This window comes from Marmota monax, unplaced genomic scaffold (genome assembly GCF_021218885.2).
Source record: "Marmota monax isolate L192 unplaced genomic scaffold, Marmota_monax_Labrador192_F-V1.1 WCK01_AAM20220418_F8-fsc00045, whole genome shotgun sequence".
In the NCBI taxonomy this organism is placed as follows: domain Eukaryota; kingdom Metazoa; phylum Chordata; class Mammalia; order Rodentia; family Sciuridae; genus Marmota; species Marmota monax.
Window position 1 is genome coordinate 9,621,387 of NW_026692132.1, and position 21,252 is coordinate 9,642,638.

At 38.0% G+C, this 21,252-nt stretch overlaps 1 protein-coding gene across 5 annotated transcripts in view; it reads left to right on the plus strand.

Moving 5' to 3' along the window:
- Pdgfd (platelet derived growth factor D) overlaps window positions 1–21,252 on the plus strand; it is a 228,689-nt gene that overhangs the window by 202,744 nt on the left and 4,693 nt on the right. For 3 of the 5 annotated variants that reach the window (XM_046466576.2, XM_046466565.2, XM_058586606.1), the window contains exons 5-6: window positions 1,836–2,034; window positions 13,404–13,618. In XM_046466576.2, coding sequence (XP_046322532.1) covers window positions 1,836–2,034; window positions 13,404–13,618 — 414 coding nt within the window. Of the gene's footprint in view, window positions 1–1,835; window positions 2,035–4,834; window positions 5,035–13,403; window positions 13,619–21,252 lie in introns of those variants that run through there. The other 2 variants (XM_058586610.1, XM_058586612.1) reach the window with 2 other exon arrangements.

The window sequence follows — 21,252 nt, forward strand, 5'->3', positions numbered from 1 at the left end:
CAGAATACTCCTTGCAGCTGTTTTCCCCAGAGCTAATACAAGAAGCTTTCACTTTTGTGGAAATGACTTGATATGAATCAAATAGATTAAATTATCTAGAACAACATGAGCTGGATGGGGACTCGGCATTATAAGTGTAATCTACCCTTAGCATGCAGTATCAAGAGAGTTGGAAAGACAGAAATTAGGTGCTTCCGTCAAGGCTTACCCCCCGCCACACACACACACAGAGCTAGATTAAAGAGTTAAGAACAGAACCACCTATCAAAAACAGAAGGAACAAATATGGTGGCACCCAGATGAGAGTCATAACAACAAGATGACTGTAGAAGATGTCTTTATCATGAGTAGAACTATTAACAAATCTCTAAACTCTTCAGTAACATATGACAAAGATAAGTGATTATCTGAACATGCCTGGGCAGAATATAGAGTGGACTCATATGCACGTAATGAAAGTAGTATGGCAGAAAAAGTTTGGTCTAGGATTAGAATGTCTAGTTACTGTGACAGGGCTTACTGAAAGTCAGATGTCTGCTTTCTCTAGGTAAAAAACAACCACCACCATGGAAACTATCCCAATCTGGCCAACACAGTCACCAAACCACCTCATGCCTTCTACCCTACTCCCCAGCTCCTGTCCCCACTTCCTTTTACCTGCAGGGCATCTTTAAAAACTGCTTTTGTGTTACACTCATGGTAGATTAATGCTTTCAGGTTCATCAAATCACTTACCAGCCTTTGGACCTTGAGTGGTTAAAGAAAGGAAACATGGCCTGAGAGTGAGAATATAATTTGAGAGGTTGGCTGTCTGAGACTCTATAGTGCATATTATTTCTTGATAGGACACTGCAGTTAAGTTTCAGGAAAGCAAGTTTTCATTAATTTCCATTCTCCCTTAGTGATAAGAGCTATTTGCCCTTGGGGGATCTTATTTGTTTGGCAGTTTCTTTAAAGACATTTAGAAATCATTTGAGGCTATGTGCTCTCTATTTCCCTGTTAATGGGTCATGAATTTTTACAGAGATGTTTGAATCATGGCTCATTTACCTCCAGATTGTACAAGGGTTAGTGAAGTAAGTGCTTGGAAACCTTATGTGGGGATGTTTTATTTCCATGGCAAAATATATAATCCTTTCCAGTCTTCCAGTGGTGCTATATTCCTCATTTAAAGAATATTCAGGAATTTTTTAATGACAACTGGGATCACTAGCAAACCACAGCACTTTTTTTCCCCTTTTAATAAGTTTCCCCTGTGAATCTTGCACTTGTCAGTCAAGAGAGTTGTATGGCTAATTATCCTGTTGACAGTAAATAAATTGGTTAAAGTGAAAAATTTTATCAAAATGCCCCTAGAGTCTAGTGAAACAGTGCTCACACAATATCTGTAAGGCTAGGTGACCTGGGGCAGAGGCTAAGTGTGGGAGAATAGAATGAATTAAGAAAACTTGTTTGGATGGAGTTCAGAACTATAATTCTCACCATTATTAATTGATATATGGATGACTAGGGACCTTGAACCAAGAAGTTTGATGACTTAACTTTTATATTTCCACACAGCCTATATCTTTGTAAGTGATTACAGTTCAAATGAACTGGAAGTTCTATGATCAGCTTAGCTCTGATTTCCAAAAATTGAATGACTATATTTTACCAATTAATTGCTCTTATTTTAGAATAGGCAAGATGGTGCCAGATTGCTTTTGCATGTTATTTACACAAATGATATATTACAACCATGAGCCTGTGTATGTTCCTTCCATATAGCCGCATAAGTGTCGAATTTCACATCATTGGACTTTTTCTGAGTACACTGAACTGTGTGTCACTCTTAGGGGGTATCCTATCGCTCTTCATCAGTAACGGACTCTGCTCTCACTGTGGAGGCTTTGGACAAAAAAGTTGCAGAATTTGATACTGTGGAAGATCTGCTCAAGCACTTTAATCCAGAGTCATGGCAAGACGATCTTGAGAATTTGTATTTGGACACTCCTCATTATCGAGGCAGGTCATACCATGAACGGAAATCAAAAGGTAAGAAACAGAGGCTTGGGGGTTCTTCCTTAGGGGGATAGAAGTGTTAACAATAAGTGAGAATTAGTGATGTGACATATTTAATTCATTTTAAACACATGATTGCAGTCAATCCATTATCACACATATGTTTCACAGCATTTTCAAATGAAGTTCTGTATTATGCTCAAATTGTATTTGTATATGACTAAAACTGGTTTGATTCAAAGATCTGTAATAGTTTGGAGTCCTTATGAAAAACATTTAGGCTTCTTGCTTCTTGATAAATAAGGCATTACTAGCCCTGATTTTACAGTTGAGGCAACCAGAGTCAGGGGAAGCAAATAACTTGTCAAGATTGCATGGCTAGTTAACATCAGGAAGAAAAGTGAGCATCCTGGTCTCTTCCCTCCTTGGCTGTGCTTCTGCAATAACGTACTGTGCCCTTCTGTCAGAGATGAGGGTTGGCATTATCCAGAACTGTTGTCATTGGCAGGGGAGTAACCTGTTAAAACCCTGGCCAAAACTCAGTTGGAAGATTTTTGACTTTATGCATGTGATATATGTGGGGTCCATTCCAAACGTTTTTATTTATTTTCTATTATTTTTTTAGTCAAGATCTACTATGTACTTAGTACCAAGGTAGTTCACATACATTAAAGGTAAATGTCCCAAGTGAAAGGAAAAGAAGGCATGGGATAGTTTGGAGGAGCATATGTTCAATGGGAAGTTTCAACAAAATAGAATGAAGAGAAAAGAGAGGGGAACATTCAGGCAGAGAAAACATCATGAGTTAAAACAATAATACTAGAACTCTAAAAATAAATGTTTAAGTGATATGATCTTAGGAAAAGAATGTTTATTTGAATGTATTACTCAAATTAATATAGAAATGACATGAATGACCTCTGGCTGCATAAAACTCTAATTTCTAGTCTGTTCTATCTTTGCTTTATTTGATAAGATTTGTTATTAAAATTTAAACTAACGAGTCTCACAAGGCTGGCTTGCATCATTAGATGAGGAGATGTTTAGCTAAGATATGGCTTATTTCCCATACTTCGTAATATCAAGGGTACTTTTAAGAACTGAACCTGGGTTGCTTTAATATAACCAATAAGAACATTTGAGCCAATATGACTAGTAAACTCCTGCCAGGGCTTTCTGTTCATAACTTAGGTCATAAATCTTTTATACTTAAAATCCACAGTTAAAGGGGACAAAAGAGTCACAGGGGCCCTGATGTTATGGAGATATGTCATGTGCAGATCACTGTGACCCTCAAAATGAACCTCCTCAGAGCTCAGATTGGATTCAATTCAAAGCAAAAAATGCTTCTCTGTAAGGCATGGTGTATTGGGGCCTCTACTATGTCAACCTGAAGGAAAGTAAAATATTCTCATGTTTTAAAAACCTGAGGAAAAATATTTAAAATGTTATTGGACAGCCAGGCACGGTGGCACACGCCTGTAATCTCAGTGGCTCGGGAGGCTGAGGCAAGAGGATTTGAGAGTTCAAAGCAAGCCTCAACAACTTACCAAGGCCTTAAGCAACTCAGTGAGACCCCATCTCTAAATAAAATGCAAAAAGGCTGAGAGGTGCTGAGGCTGTCGCTCAGTGGAACAGCATTTGTCTAGCATATGTAAGGCACTAGGTTTAAGCCTTAGCGCCACATAAAAATAAAAAATAAAATAAAAGCATTCTGTCCATATACAACTACAAAAAAAATTTTTTTAAAGGGCTGAGGGTGTGGCTCAATGGTTAAGCACCTCTATCCAAAAAAAAAAAAAATGGTTATTCAACAATAGTGAGATCCAACTCTTTCTTCAAGCATCTTAACCACAGCATTTTCTTGAGGAAACCCTCCTTATCTCTCCTGTCTTTCTGATGCTCCTCTACCCTGCCCAGACAGTTAGGAGCTCTTTGGACACACCACCCTGTATATCCTATTACTGCATTGTTATTCTACCTTTGCATTTTCTCTAAGGGAATATGTGATCCCAGGACCTCCTATGGATCTTAACTCTGACTGAATACTTCAATCATATAAGGAACACTAAAGAGATACAGATGCCTGCTCACCTCAGGCACAAGAACTCAGACTCTCTGGGAGTTGGGGCAGGAATATTAATTCTATTTATAGATATGTTGAGGCATCCAGTATTAAGAGACTCGGTATTTTAGAAATTAATAGCTTAAATTTATATATATATATATATATATATATATATATATATATATACATATATAAAATATATGTGTGTGTATGTATGTGTGTGTATATACATATATATGTATATATGTATACACACACACACACACATATATATATATATATATAGTGTGTGTGTGTGAGAGAGAGAGAGAGAGACAGAGAGACAGAGACAAGAGACAGCAGGGATCAAACCCAGGACCTTGTTCAGGCCAAACTAGTGCTCCACCACTGAACTCTACCATTAACCCAGTGTATTTCTGAAGTTTATAGGAATCCACCCCATAGGCCAAGGAATGTAGTTTCATTAAGAATGCCTTTGGTTATTGAAATAACCTTGTAAGAACATTCAAGGTGACATTCGACTTGATGTTTGTGATAGAGTAAATATCATCTCTCTCCCCAGTTGGCTTAGGTTTCACTTCTTAATCATTTGTTTGAAATGCCCTGAAGGCAGATTTGTACCATTTCATTTAACCCTGCCAAGTTTCTGCATTTGTATAAATGTGCTGATTTTTTTATCATTCTTCTAATGATGAACCACCTGTGTGTATCACAAAAGTGAGGGAAGCCAGGTTTAATATTTCAGCTGGTCTTTTCTGCTTTTAGAACTTAAAAATACAAACTTATGGCTTGTGTCCTAATATTTGAAGAAGGGAACAGTGAATAAAGTGAAACAGAAAAACAGCTATGGATAATGGGAACCCATCAGATGTCAGCTACAACAGGAGCGGCATAGGATCTCCAAACCTTCCCTACTGTCAATATCACGGCTTAATGATGTCGTGCAGAAACACGCTTGTCATTTATTAATCTGGTGAGCATTTTTTATTTTGATTTACCCAGACAGATCAAAAATTATCAAATTTTTTTCATAATTCTAAAGAGCAGGATTCTAAGACACTTGAATGTGAATATATAAAACAGAGATTTATAAACCATGAAATAAGATCACATTGGGTAAGAACTTGCACAATGAACCAGAAAGAGTTAATGTTTTGAAATTAAATTTTGTATTTTGCTTCTGGCGTTTCCCTTGATAGAAGAGGTTAATGATAGGTTTTAGTTCTTTTTGAGAGTTGAAAATGAGAAGCAAGAGGAGAGTAAGAGTTTGGGGAGGAGAGAGAAAACAATGTTAAGCTAGAAATTTGATGCATATGGTCTACTTTATAAAATTCTCAAGTAACAGATGAGCTCAAACTTGTCTATAAAACCTTCTTGACTGAAGATAATATAACAAGTTAATATATCAGTTTCCTAGGGGGTAATGGAGGGAAGGGTAGCAAATGTAATTGCAATCTCTAGATAACTGAGTTGCAAAACCCAATTTTTGCCAATAATTTCAACCTACTGCTTTAACATCAAAGATGCTCAAAAGTTTTTAAAAAATCCTTTTTGAAGTTCAAGTTTCATTTACTTTTTCTAATGGGTATGCTAATGAGTATAGCAAATTTGCACAAAATTAGGTAAAATTATATGGATGTTCTTTCTAGAAGCTGCATAATTACCACCTAAGCCTTGGCATGAGCCCTGTAGTTCGAACTGAAGCTAAACTATGGTTCACTTAGAAGCTCTACCTATGAACTTGGGGGTGGTGTATATTTCATCAAGCTCATTGCAAAAATTTCAATGTTTCTAAATTAAGAAGTAATCAGCCCTGAGCTTTACTAGAGTGGACAGTAACTGGGAGGTGATTTATGTAGATAACAATGTGAAACCTATTCCTTTGCTTATTTCAGAACGTAGCTTTCTAGAATGGAAAGTGTGTTTGCCATTGAAAATCCAACACACAATGGCAAGGGGGGAGCAAGTTTAGAAGTAGTGATTAAAATATGAACAAAATCGTTATAAGTGACATGCATTATTTCTCAAATAATTTTCATTTTTAGGTATAAGGCTAAAATTGATGTACGCCACTCTTTAAAAAAAAGTCAATATTTTAATATTAAGTGTAGTAGACTTCTAGATATTCAATTAATAACAATGAATGAGGTTTGGGATGTATGAATTTTGCACTCTAAACGGTTAGATGTTTCCAGTTACTAACCCATTTCTGAGGATCTAATACCAATTCTGCTGTTTTTCATATGACAGTTTGGTCTAAGATCTAAAACATTTGACTCTAATTTACAAATTATTTATAAATAAATAACAATAACTGGCATAAGAAGCTGAGGAGTAAGTGACATAAATATGTTTCATATCAAGATATTATTTAAATTGCTTCTGAATTCTTTTAGGTCAGAATACTTTAAAAAAAAAGAAGAAGAAAAAGAAGAAAGAAAATCATGTACTGTTGTTTCTTTTTCTTGCCATTGCGTGATTACCACATGAATACAAGTTTTGCTTTTTCAAAATGATTTAGAATATAGAAAATCATTTCAAAATATATTAAGGCATATATATGTTTTAGAAATTGGGTGCTGGGGCTGGGGTTGTGGATCAGTGGTAGAGTCCTCACCTAGCGCAGGTAGCCTTTCTGAGTTCGATCCTCAGCACCACATAGAAATAAATAAATAAAAATAAAGGCATTGTGTCCACCTACAACTAAAAAGATATTGGGGGAAAAAAGAAAGAAATTGAGTGCTTATAACTTTCTCTTCTTATTTGATACATGCGTGAGAACTTTCAAAAAGCCCTTGACTGATACCAGTTATGAATTGGCTAAATCAGTCTTGAGATGTCAGCCCTCTGTAGCTGCCTCTCTTTAAATTAAACAGGCAGAGATACTGGGGACACCAAATCACAGTGGATCTATATTTCTAATTTTTATTATTGAAATAGGGTTAGCTTCATGGGGTTTCCTGAACCCATGTGTTATGCATCAAGTTTTAGGAATATTAGAGTTGTTTACATAAATTTGACATAAATAGAGCAAAAGAAAGAAGAATGCTGTGGTGCAAAGATCATGGACTTGAAAGTCAAGCAAACTTGTAATAAAATTCTAACGCAAATCCTAAAATAGTAGCTTTGTCGAAGTCACAGACCTCCTTTGTTTTCTGCATTTTAAAAAATGGCTATAATCATAAACACTTTACAAAATTGTGTTAGGAATAGATAATAACAAGAATATCTCACACTTGATGGGACCTTGATAAATGACAGCTACTATTATTATTATTTGCTTGCAATGCTCTGCAGAGAACCAAGATATTTCTCTTAACTCCTCTGCTCTCTTCTGTTTAAGGCTTTAAGATAATCATCAGTAATCTGGAGAACCTCATACATTGTATCCAAATTTTGTCATTTTTAAGTATCTGCATAATCAGTACACTCATTAAAAGTTTACAAAATTATTGCCAAGTACTAAACTTTTCTGGGATATTATTTACACAGAAACTTTCTGGCATCAGTTTTTCCCCTTATACTTTAGCCAGTATTTATGACCCATATGATTTTTAAGTATCTAGATTCCCCACTCTCTCAGTGTCCAAGTAAACATTAATAAAACCATCTTGTTTTTATGATGTTGCATGTGTCTAGGAAGGCACACTCTCACAGTATTTGAAGAAAATCTCACCAACGGTACAAGGACATTTCCCTTCTATTCTGAGTGTCTCCTCTCTTTTCTCCTTGATGAGATTGTCCATCTTTGGGACTATCCTAACCCAACATTTCATCAGAGTTCTCCTTCCCATCTAGGCATATCTATGTTCACATGTAGATTGATGGGAAATATCACTTGGCAGAGGGAAGACGTAGGTCACTTTTAGTGTGTGGGAGAACAGCAGTTCTTATTAAAAGTGAATGTGTGTGCCTTGTGTCTTCTGTAACCAGGTTTTCTGTGAAGCATGGGGATACCAGTATAAAATCCTTTTGCTCTGTGACCCACTGGAGTGAAGGACACTGCCCTGGTCCTACAGTGCACACACATGCAAGTACTGCTGGGTTGAGAAATGTGGCTCAAGTATCTTTACATGCAAAGAACAGTGTTAAGTCCCATGAAATTTACGTGAACACACATATCATCATCTTGTGATGTAAATCAAGGTGGCCATGACCTTCCTTCCCTTGATCATCACCAACTGCAAAATGATGATTATTAATCTGACTTCATCTGTTTTACTCACTGTAACAATAACATTGGGCATACCTCCTGAGAACTAGGATTTGGACCTGTGCTTAAATTTCTTGACAGGAAAGTATTATTATTCTCATTTTATGTAGTAAAAGAAATAAATTCAGAAAGGTTCTGTGGCATCTTGAGAGTAGAGAGCCATGGCATGAACCTGGCCCAATTAGCTGCAAAGCCCAGGCTGTGGGGAACTCCATGGTGTCTAAAAATTAGATATTCACAGTCTTTAAGAAGGGAAAAGGGGATCTACAGACTTCCTTGACTCCTTATCATCTCCTAACTTTTTTTCTCATTTTTCATTTCATAGATGTGTTGCATACATCTCCCCAGTTCATGAGTTCCTAGGGTTCCCCAAATCTCAAAAAGATGGTATCAACTGGGCTGGGGTTTCAGCTCAGCAGTAGAGGGCTCACCTAGCATTTTGAGGCACTGTGTTTGATCCTCAGCACCACATATAAATCAATAAAATAAAGGTACATATATTTTAAAAAAGATGGTTTCAACTTCATGCTTAATGTCTTCAGATATTCATTTAGTCATCCACACATTTTCTAGTACATATTTATTGAATGTTTACTATACGACCATTGACTTTAGGCTGTAAAGTGGGAATAGTAATATTGAAGATATTTGTGAAATATTTATGAAATTTATTGTATTTTATGATTTTAAGTTTAAAATATCCTGATTTTTCTTCATTAGAAAGTATAAACTGTTCTTTCCACATTTATTTGCTCTACCAAATTGAGGTCAAAATGTGAAAACAATTTTCACAATTATGTCTGATTTATAGAAGAGGGAATCTGAAAATCACAGTGAGATTGTAAAATCCATAAAGATGAACAGACTCCTCCTGGGGAATTTATGAACCTTGAAAAAGGTGGAGAGCCCCTGGTTGTGTGTCGTAAAAGTACAGTTATTCATATATTCCTCTCACCTCCCACCCCCACACCAAGCTTCATAAATCTAGTGTTGTGACATCAAAGTGAAGTGTTTTGCACTTTGCATAACATATTGTGGTGCTAGTTCCCATTTGGTGAAGGATGTGTTCCTTAGAACCTTGAGCTAGATATCTGAGAGCCAGCCTTTTTGGCACCAGGCTCTACCCCTCTGTGCACTGCTTGTAGATCCCATTGTTCTTAGTGCCCTCATCTTTGTGCATCACAGTTGCTCCTTAGTAGAGCTGGTTCTAGAAACTTAATTTTTCAACCTTAGCCTAACACCTTTGCACTCCACTTCCACTCCAAATTTTTAGAGAAAAGAGCCATTCAACATACAAGATGATACTGTACACAGTCCCTAAAAGATAGTTAGAATAGTTTCTTCCTTTCTTGATGACTATAAAAATTAAATTTAAAAAAAAAAAGGTTTGTTGGATTCATTTGTAAAGATACCTATTGTTTACAAAGAAATCTGGCACAACAATGATGTCATTTTTCCTTTGGCAGTAACCTGCTCCTAAATGTTGAAACCACATGATTTTAGAAAAAATGAGCTTAAATGAGTTGCATTTGAACCTTCTGGTGGGGGCCAACCACTAGGAGAAGAGGGGTAAAAGATGGTGAAGTCCGCTTGGGAACCTTACAGTTCCAAGAGAAGATGTGCACAAATTTTTTTCTTAATTTTCCAAAGGTTTAAGTTCCTCAACTTTAAGAGTGATGATGGTATACAGTTCATAGCATTTCTGTGGATTTCACACATTCATATGTGAAGAGCTTTTCAGGGATCCTGCACTAGCTATCTAATGGCCAGCATCAAAAAGACCAGGCTGACTCTCCCTTCTTCCACTCCTAAACCCTCATCTATTAGAAACTGATCAAGGATGTGCTTTCACATCTCCATACAATGCTCCCAGCTCCAAATTCTTACTGCAACCCAAAGAATCCTTGTGACTGGGAAGCACCTTGAGGCCATGGATGCAGAAGGAAAGGTGCTCCTCGGTGCACCTTTTCTAGAGGAAGCCTTTGAAGACAGTGGAACCTTCTTAGTCTTTCTGGAAGATTGCTGATACACAGCTCCCCCCCAAAAAAAAAATCCAAAACAAACAAACAAAACTTATTTTGAGGATCCATGAAAAAGCAAGACTCAAATTCAAGAGAAGAGCAACAGAGGTATTAAGACATTCTTTACACCTGGGTGAAATAAGGAAGATATGTGAAATTAATGGGATTTTCAATTAAATTTGGTATATCCTTGCTACTCTATAACGGTCAACCATGTTTAACCACACAGATTGAAGCAGAAATGGAAAGGGCAATCCTTCTTCCTGGATTTGTACCACTTGCCCTGCCTCCCTCCAAGAAGGTGCACACCAGAAGCCTCCTTCTGACAGGAGAGCCAGAAGCCTTAATTGCTGCTCAGCCTCCTCTGGCTCCCTGCTGTGCCATGCTGCCTAATCAGTCTTCTTTGACTGGAAACTCAATATCTCCTACAGAAAGCCTGCAATCATGCTTTGAAGTTATTTGCATCCAGTCAGAAGCACCTTTTAGTTCTAGTTCTAAATTGAGTTCCTAGGTGGTTTCAATCCCCTAAGAAGTAGGGCAGCTGAATTCTATAGCAGTCACAGGAGGCCACAGTCCTTAGTCACATCAGTGAATTGATGCATAAAACTGACAGCACTGTAAATCTCTTCATGCAGGTAAGAAACAGTAACCAGTGCTGGGCTTTACATTCTACAATGTGATTTTTTAGGGGAATAAGGCACATGTGCCTTACCCTTATTGGCAAGGGTACCTTGGGGTTTAGCTAAATTCCTAGAGGAGAGGCATGCTAGAATTTGGCTTGGATCTCCTGGAGCCAAGGATGTAGCCACTCACTGCCCCAACTCCAGTTCAACATCTTACAGCAAAGCCAGATGTTTGCATAGTGATGCAGTCTTCTTCCTTCAAGCAGTGGGTTACCTATGACCCCATCCCTGCTGTGCTTGGTGTGAAAGAGCATATGGAGAAAAAGGAAGAAAGGATTTACTTTCAATTTTATCATTTATTATTCACCTTGGTTAAATAGCACCCACCTCGAAAGGGTAGGGACCACATTAAAAGTAGATTAATGGGTAAGACGCCCAGCAGGGAACTGAACTAAAGTAGAAACTCAGTTCTGATTCTTCCCTCTTGTCCTTCTCTGCCTTCACATGCATCAAGATCCCTTCTTGCTAATTGCACCTCTTTACTCCTCCCTGTTAGACAAATACATTTTCATTATCACAGCCAACAGATTTGGCCCTCTGCACCAGCCCTGTCCACAAGCCCAGTATTGCACAGGCCAGCAACAGTATTTATCTCAAGGTGACACTTGTAATGGATGATTGCTGCACTTCTTAATCCATTTATGTAATCCTTCCTGCTTTGCTTGCAGTTATTTCCAGGGCTTTAGCAGCAATAAAATGGTTCCTTTCCCAAGACAGAGTTCATTCAATTTAAATCTGGATTGATTATAGCTAAACTTATGACATGTCTTTACAAAGAAAGAAAAAAAACAGCAATAAATTATGCACAGTGATTATTTAGCATTTATTCAGTCCCCACAGTGTCCTGGACTCAGCATATAGCAGTTGGAGAAAAATCCATGCCCTTGAGAATTCGAAGCACAGTTGCACATCTGAAAAGCACACGGGGCAGGACATCAATCCAGCTGCCATTCAAGGGGTCATCTAGCCATATGGTTGGTCTCCTTCTTATTCTCAGTGAAATTTGCTGACTATATGGAGTTCATGGACTCAGCCTACCCTGTACCTTCATGACCTTCAATCCCTCGGATGCATAATACTGTCCACATCCTAGGTTTCTGACCTCTGGCCCCAAAGTCACCTCCTTGCTACTCCTCAAGCAGTTTTGGTTAAGACTAAGGTACTTTCCGGGGCTAGATCCAGGGTCAGCATGATGAAGCCTGCCTAGCATATGTGGTCTTCTTCCTGTGGCAGGGAAGTGGTGGTGGAACCTGTGCAGACAAAAGGGCTTCCTTCCAACCACATCCTTGTGAGAAGACACCTGTGTATGTGCGAGCCAGACAGAGGATTTGAATGGCAAACGATGGATGGTGGGATGTATTTGAGAACACCACTTAAAATACACTTTATGGGACACAACAACAAATTTAATTCAAGCAAAGATTTATAACTTAGATTTGAAAGTTTCGAATGACACTGTTAATTCATTGTAGTCCCATCAACCTCAGTCCTTCATAATCATTTGCATGAAGTCATCACCAAATGAGAGAAAGAGGGAGAAATGATTTGATTTTTTTAAAAAATGTCAGCCATATTTTAAAAGGAAAAAATGAGGGTAGAGGCAATCAAATAAATCAAGATGAATGAAAAAAGCCTGGTATTAAATGAGTACCAGGCACACTCTGTATTCACCCCTTCAAATGTTTACATATTATAGATGAGGAAACAGAGGTCTGAGTCAATAAATAACTTTCCCACTAAAAGGAGGCACAACTGTGATAAAGCTGTCTGTCATTTCCCTGCAGAGCTCAGGCACTCCCACTGTGGAGGACTGCCATCGAGGACACAGGGCACAGACATGCATCATGCCCACAACAGAAGACCATTTCTTTTAACATTTTGGTTAATTTTGGAGTTAAAATAAAACTAAAACCTTATCTTTTCTCATGCTTCCTTGTAGAAACTTCATTGCCAGATACGTATGTTGGAGTAATTGTCCCTAATATGTCATTGATACAATTAAAATTGTATTTGAGTAATGACTTTGAGTCAGGATTTATTTAGAAGCAAGAAGCAATTTATTTGTGTTTCTTGAAGATAAAGGCAATTATTTTAAATTGCCAACTATTACATTTTCTTTCCTCAGAACTTTTGTTTTTTGCATACAAAAAGCTACCAGAAAATTTGAGCCCAGATACAGACTTTTGCAGGTTTCATATTGTTTTGTTTTTGTAGTTATTTTTGAAGGGCAGATAGGATCAAAAGACAAATAGTTCTTCTACCTGAGGAGCCCTGCAATTGAGAAGCCAAGGACAGATTTAATCCCTCAGTTTGGGTTGTCTTTTACACAGTCTTCCCATTCTATTCCCAAAACACATGCTGATCATTTGTGCTTATGAGTGTGTGTTTGCTCACACAGTGTGTGCGTTTGCCCACAGTTGACCTGGACAGGCTCAACGATGATGTCAAGCGTTACAGTTGCACTCCCAGGAATTACTCCGTCAATTTAAGACAGGAGCTGCAATTGACCAACGCAGTCTTCTTTCCACGTTGCCTCCTCGTGCAGCGCTGTGGAGGAAATTGTGGCTGTGGAACTGCCAACTCGAAGTCCTGCAGGTGCAATTCAGGGAAAACTGTGAAAAAGTATCACGAGGTATGTCATTCGCCAGTTTCTTGTTCTGATGCTTCATTGAGTTCTTTTCTAACTACATCAGCTCTATAACCTTGAGGCAAATGGAAGACAGTGCTGCTGAATGTGGTTGTTCAGGTAATTCACCCAGCCACCAGGATGATTGGGAGCTAAAATTCTACCCCAGCTAGGCTTGCAAGCCAGTGTCCTGGAGAAAGGCTAATCTATTCTGAAAAAGGGACTTTGTTTTCTAATTTTCAAAATGTACCATGTGGTCAATAATAGCCTTGTTATAATATATAATCAAATGTATGGTACAATAATTTCACAGCTTAGCTGGACTCCTTTTGGGAAAGATGATGCAATTCAGATACAGGACAACTGAAAATTTAGGTTGCAGTAAGAAAATGGTAAGGACCAAACTTTAATTTAATTATTTACAAAAAGGAAGCGTAACAACAATGGCAAAATATAAATTATCAGAGACCTTTTCATTCTTTAAATATGAAAGTACTTTTTTCTAAAATGCTTATTTTTCTGAAATGCTAAATACTGGTTAGCCCTGCCTGGGAATTAGTTCTTGGATCATACAAAAATACATAAGGAGAAGGAAAGCAATTGAAGGAGACCAGTAACCTTTAATAATACTGGTAACAAATCTCTATGAGCACTTACAAGGTACGCTTCAGAGCTTGTCTACCTGTTGTAAAGGGGTGCTATTTTGTTCTCCTTATGAGTGGGTAAACCAAGGCCTATGAGGATCAGTAAGTTGACCAGCATAAAATAGTCAGCAAATCATAAAGCCAGGATATGAACCCCCATCAACTGGTTCCAGAGTCTGTGTTCTTTTTTTTTTTTAATTCTTAGTTTTAAAGTATATTCCATTTTGATTAAATTATACAAGCACGGAATATGATTCTAATTAGGACCCATTCTGTGGGTGAGCACAATGGTGGGATTCACTTAGGTATTTTTATATGTATACATAGGAAAATTATGTTAGATTTATTCTACTGTCTTTCCTGTTCCTATCTCCTGTTTCTTCCTTTCCTAACCCTTTGTCTAATCTACTGAACTTCTCTTCTTCCTCTCCTTTCCCTCATTTATTGTGGGAATAATATCAGTTAAAACATTCAACCTTTGTTTTTGGGGGATTGGCTTATTTCACTTAGAGTGTTAGTCTCCAGATCCATTCATTTACTGGCAAATGTTATAAACTCATTCTTTATGACTGAGTAATATTTCATTGTGTATATATACCATTATTTCTTTATTCATTGATCTGTTGATGGGCATCTAGGTTCATTCCTTAGCTTAGCTACTGTGAATTGTGCTGCTATAAACATTGATGTGGCTGTGTCACTATAATACACTGATTTTAAGTCCTTTGGGTATAAACTAAGATAACTGAGGATTTTGGGGTATAAACTGGGATAACTGAGTCACATGGTGGTTCCATTCCTAGTTTTTTGAGGAATCTCCACACTGCTTTCCAGAGTGGTTGCACCAATTTGCAGTCCCAAATTGATATATGAATGAGTGTTCCATTTCCCCCACGTCCTCGCCAACATTTTTTGTTACTTGTATTCTTGATAATTGCCATTCTGATTGGTGTGTTTGTGTTCTTATTGCTAGTAATGTGCTTTCTCATATGGCACCATATTAAACATAAAAGAATAGAATTAAGGGTGTTAGAGCTGCCCCTGACACTGAGAGTAGCTCTAATTGCTTCTTGATTGTCAGCTGCTCAAGTTTAGAGACTTGGTTTTCACATGTGTGTAATAAGCTGAGAAATCATACCAGATAACCCAAATAAAATAGTAACCATGAAATGCATTTTGCAATGTATAAAACATCATGAAGAAATGTTTAAAAATGTAAGTTGAAATATGAAGTAAACATCATTTTAGGAGATATCATTTGCATTGCTTTTCAGCAATATTCAACAAAACAAAGGAATAGATAGAGGGTTTTCTCTAAATAAGATCTCCAGTTTTGAAAAACTGACTTTTATGGGTGAACTTTTTTTTTTTCCTTGTGGTGCTCGAGAACCCAAGGCATTGATACATGCTACTTCTCTTCTGTACTAGATCTTATACACTGTACTACCAAGCTGTACTCTAAGCCCCAGTTTCTTTGATTTTTATACTGAAAATAATACAATACTAATAATTAAGAGGTAACTTCTGGGTTGGATGAAAATGACATGTCATAACTGATGTTTATAGCCTAGGAAATGTGGAAGGTCCTGTCACAGTATCCAGGCCCACCATAGGCAGTGGAAACACTATTTCAGACCCACATAGAACATATTTTCTTAGCCAGAAGAATTGCTTACTCCACCCCACTGATTTCAAAGGAAAACAAACATGTTCTCATACCTAGAGAATGCCATGGTCTGTATTCATTGTGTTTTATTTTTGTCTGAACTGATGAACTCTAGATTGGCTGCTGCCCTTCACATTTAAAAACCTGAGTTTTGTAATGTTTAGTCATACCCCGAGGATAAATGCAGAATGCAACAATCAGGTTAGAGTTAAAATAATCTAGGAAGTGACAAGATCTCTACCTAGTAATAACTGTGAGGAAAACATTCAAGTTTAGGGCTTTGATGTATTTGTGGAGTGCTTTATTTTTATCTTGACTCTCTGCTCAAATAAAAGTTTCAGCTTAGTTTTTTAAATTTCTCATTGTAGAAATGGCAGAGTTAATCATACACCAGAAGGATTCTCACCGGGCCCCCACTCCCCCATCCCCCTGAAAGTTACCTCTGAAGAAATCTGAAGAGCCCTGTTACCCTCCTCCTCTTAGCTCCTTTCTCTACTGCACACAATAACGGTCACCTGTAAGTTTCTGTTCACAGTTAATATCTAGAGGGGGAAACCTCTGATCTCTTTGTCATGAGTGAGTCTACAATGTTGGCATCCTTTTGAAAGTACACTCTAAAGCATCTCTTTAAAATGTGTCCTAATATCTTCACTTCCAGGACTGCAGAGCTCTGTATAAATTCACTCTGCCAAGTGCTAGACAAAAAGACAAAACAGCATCAATCACTCAGTCAGCAGCTGCATACCTGGAACAAACACTGTCATATTTCCCCTCGACTCCTAAAATATCCTTGGAATGTGTCACAGTTATCACCGTCAAGTGCCCTGCAGAAAGCAGCAGAAAGCTTACTCCATTTCCAGAAATGGGGGTTTGCTTGAGCTTCGTCTCATTAAGGGAAAATTCTAGTCCATTTCTCTATTAGTTCTCTTTCTTTATTCTTGCCTCTGAGAAATGAAAACGCAGTTTCCCCAGCTCATGGTTGCAACTGATGAGATGTGAAATGAGTTTCTATGAGAGATGACACCCTTAAGGGAATAATGAGAACTTGTCACAGAGCAAGCCTGTGTGATTCTCCACAAATACTTCAATGCTCAACATTAGGGAATTAAAATATGCAAAATTAGAACGCTCCTCATGAAGCTGCTATCATGGCCCAGGTCACACTTCTTTTCTTGTGGGGGTTTGAACAGTGTGCACTACCGTACAATATTATCTCCTCTCAAAAGTTTGTGGGCTCCCTGTGGAGTACTTTTCCTCCATCCTAACAGTTGTTCTATGCCTCCTGGAATGTCTAGGAGTAAGGATGGGAAACCATCTTTCCTTCTATTCATTCTGGGCTCATGGCTGAGAACACTATAACGAAAAGCAGATTGACAAGAGAAAAGTATGTAAATTTATTTAATATAAGTGTTCAAGGATGCAGGAAACTTCATAAGGAAATGAAGACCTCAGTGGCTTTCCTATAATGGGTGTGCTGAAGGGTGGATGGTCGTGGAGAAATGATAGGTAACAAATGCAATCTAGTGGGAATAAACGGGGGGCTTTGCTCAGAGTCCTCGTTTTCCTTTGTCTTCAAAGACAACAGCACTCCTTTTCTCTAGCAATAGGGAGAGCTCCTCTCACATGAGGGCCTTCTGTCCTGCTTCAGGGCAAAGTCAGAGCCTCCTTCCTCAGAGGAGAAGGACAAGGGGAAGATGAGAGTGGCCTTTAAAACAGCTTGTGCTGGTTTGAAAGGTACTTTGGGTAGTGATTTTTATGAAAGGGAGGGTTCAATAAAACATATTGTGTAGACATATGAGGATCCTATCATTTCAGTTCTCTTCTTCCCTGGAATAGGAACAGGATATCCCCTAGAAATACAGTGGCCTTTTAAATTAATACCTATGGTTTTTCATTATTCGGTACCCAGGCTACAATGACTCTTCAGTCAGGTTAGAAAACAGGGAGGGAGAAAGATAGGAATCCTTCCTCTCTTGCTTTTGTCACAATGCCAACTGCCTGCACAGTCTAATGGAACTGTCTACACTGATGCGTGTTCTGTCCCACATGGTCATCACTGTAACAGGTGGACGCTGAGCTCCTGAATGTGCATAACACAATGAGAAACTGATTTTTTAAAGTGTATTAAATTTTATTGAAATGTAAATAGCTACATATGGTCAGTAGCTACTGTGTTAGACAGCACAAGTCTAAAAGTTCTTTTTTCTTATTCATTTACAGCCTCTAGAATCACTCTTTCTCTAGGAAAAAAAAATAAAAATAAGTAGAGGATTCCTTTTATTTTAATGTAGAATTTTGCACTAAAATTTGCATTCTATTATAGTTAGAGACCTAGGAGAAACAGAACATTAATACAGTGTAGACAATGGAAGGACTGGTATCAAGTCCTAAGACCTGGTCCTTGATAGGAAAGACAAATGACAAGTCGCTCATCTATGTTATGCTGAGAAATTAATTTTGAGCTACAGACTTGAGATTAAAAAAAGTAGTACTTGTACATTATCTGTTGAAACATCTGTTATTGAAACACACTTATCTAACATTGCAAAATGGGACCAAAGAGACAAAAATTTTGTTCCAGAAATTTCTACTCTCTGGCTAAAGTTTGTGGGTCATGATTACAACCAAACATAAGTCAAGAAAAGCTTTTCAACTATTTTTGTGGAAATGGCATTTTGAGAGCTTGTAGGGAGTCTTCCTGCTCCTTTCCCTTTCTGTGCCTTTGAATGAGACCACAACTCATGCCTTTCCTGTGTTTTCCTACTGAGAAAGAGGGCAACAGAGTGGGAAAAGAGCAGGACTAGATGATTCTGGCTCAGGCTGTGCCTGAATGAGGAGGCCACACAGGTTCAGCCACCAAAGCCCCGCAGACTGCTGCTTTTCTCGCTTAATCCCCACAGAAACCTACAATTTCAGGTTTCCAGGAAGCACTTAAGTTACATGAAATCCATTAGCTGTTACAACTGTACTCTCCCGTCAAGATCTTATCCTACTGAAATTGTATAAGAAATATAAACAGGTCCGTGGTGGAAGTGCTGGATAAATACAAAAGAATAAAGGTATGATGTGGAACAGTTAATGTTTATAGGCTGCTTATAAAAAGTTAATTCACCCATCTTTTCAATGGTGATGACAACACCTGTTTTCCTCGCCACATGGGGATGGAGGTGAATGAGAACAGACACTGTAAAGCTCGAGACAAGCATGCGTGGAAGTGTTTGGTCTGACTTTCTCAGTTCTGATTGCCTTTCAGCCCTGATGATTTCCTTGCCAAGAGAAAGGCTCTCCATTGGAGTACTCTGGAGTGTGCACAGCCTTTCCCGTCTGACCCAGCTTCCATCAGGCCTTCTTTCCAGAGCTTGGCAAGCCTGACCTGGGCAAGCTACTTCCCAGTAGACAAGGCCCATCTGTACCATGAATGAGACTCTGTGCTAATGTCATGCTCTGGAATTAGTTGCTCAGCCAGGCTCCCATCATGTCCTCTGCAGTGGATAGGCTAAACACGTAGGCATTAATTCTCTAAAGTGCTATCAAAATCATTTAATTATTTTTTTTTCTATAAAGGTAGGCACTATAGCCAAAATATTTCCCATAATAACCCCTACAGTGCTCATATAAAACTTCTGGTTAGAAGTGAATATTCACAGATATTAAGACTGCATTTTCAAAATTCATGAGCATTTTATAAACACTCACTACATAACCCAGCCTTTCGTCACCTTCAAACTTCTCAGTGTAATGTTGTTGAACTGTTTGTCATTCATATCTTTCTTATTGAGTACTGTGTCTTATGACTTGAAATCAGTCCTTCTGTGATAATGCTCAGCCTCAGCTACAACTGTTGCTTGCACATTGAGTGATTGCTCAGGTAGAAAATGTTATCCCTTTTCCAAATGTTTTGGCTTGTAGTCACTTAGGTTTTGGAATAATTCACTATCAACCCTTAAAAATTTTGATTCTATGCACATGAAAGAAGTCAAATTAGAAGCAAAAATGAATTTTTTTATTTTAAGAAACTGTGTGATTGTGTGTGTGTATGCATGTGTGTGTATGTGTGTGTGTATGTGTGTGTGTGTGTGTGTGTGTGTTGAATACTACCTGCTCTAGAAGTTCAGTAGAATCTTAAATAAACTCTTAATGATTCAGGTTTATACAATGCATTTGTGCTGAAATATGTACTTGTGTTCCTATGTCAGCCATTAATTTGGGAACTGTTACAAGGCCTTAACAACCTTTTTTTATATTCCCAATAAACAAGAACCCAACTCAGCAGATAGCTTTTCTGCCCGGTATTGTTTTATTAGTATAATGGCTTTATGGCAATGATTCATTCAGTGGTTTATTGGCAACAAGGCTAGTAACTGTAGTTAAATATCTTTCATGATGTGGTAATTTGCAAAACCGAGCATCTTTGATTTCGTGTAGTGATATAAAAGCCACTGACTGGCTCAGTCACTCTCCATTTAGTAGACGTCAACTTTGTCTGGCTTCAAGTAGTTTTCCAGGGGGTAGAGGGGAGTCAAGATTTCCATTTTCACCCATAGGTGCTAAGAAAAGCCTGGTTACCCCTCAGTGGATATTTATTTCCATGTGTGTGCTTGCAGCTGTGACTCATAGCTTGGAAAATAGGGAGGCACTTGGTGATGGTACTTATTAGCAAGTTTCCTTCAGCTACTATAATTAATTCAATGCTTCCTTCCTGTTAAAGGTGACCGGATAACCTGTAGCCCACCAGTTTGCTTTCTCGATAAAAGCTTTTCATTTTTCTTTTAACTTTCCATGCTCCCTCAAATCAGCTTTGCTTTTTTTCCTCCTTTCAATGCTGTGTACCTGAACCTAAGACTATTACATGGTCTGAAAGCTTTGAACATCAGGGCTGTGATCAGTCAGTAAAGCAGTCCAATTTCCACTTTGTTCAAATAGTACTTTCCTGTCTTGTCTGGGAAAAGTGTCTGCCAATTCATTTTTCTCTTCTTATCAGCAAAACACATATATACCGTGCTTGTGTTGTTTAATATACAACACAGAGAAAATCCCTGAACAATCAGAAGACAAGTTAGAAAACCTGCTCAGGTTTGTGCTCTCATCCCAAAGCTCTCACTTTTGTTTGTCGTCAAATGAGAAAGCAAATTGACAGAGCACTGATTTTACAGATGTTAGTCATTGCAAAGTGTCAGGCCTCAATGATGGTCTTCTCTTAAACAAAGAATACTTATCACATGCTCAGTTTCTTAGGAACCATTTCCCTCCCCTGCATCTCCCAGCTCCCAAGCCTGATTTACATGCAGATAGTCTTGGACAATAGTGACTCATTTATATTGAAGAAATAC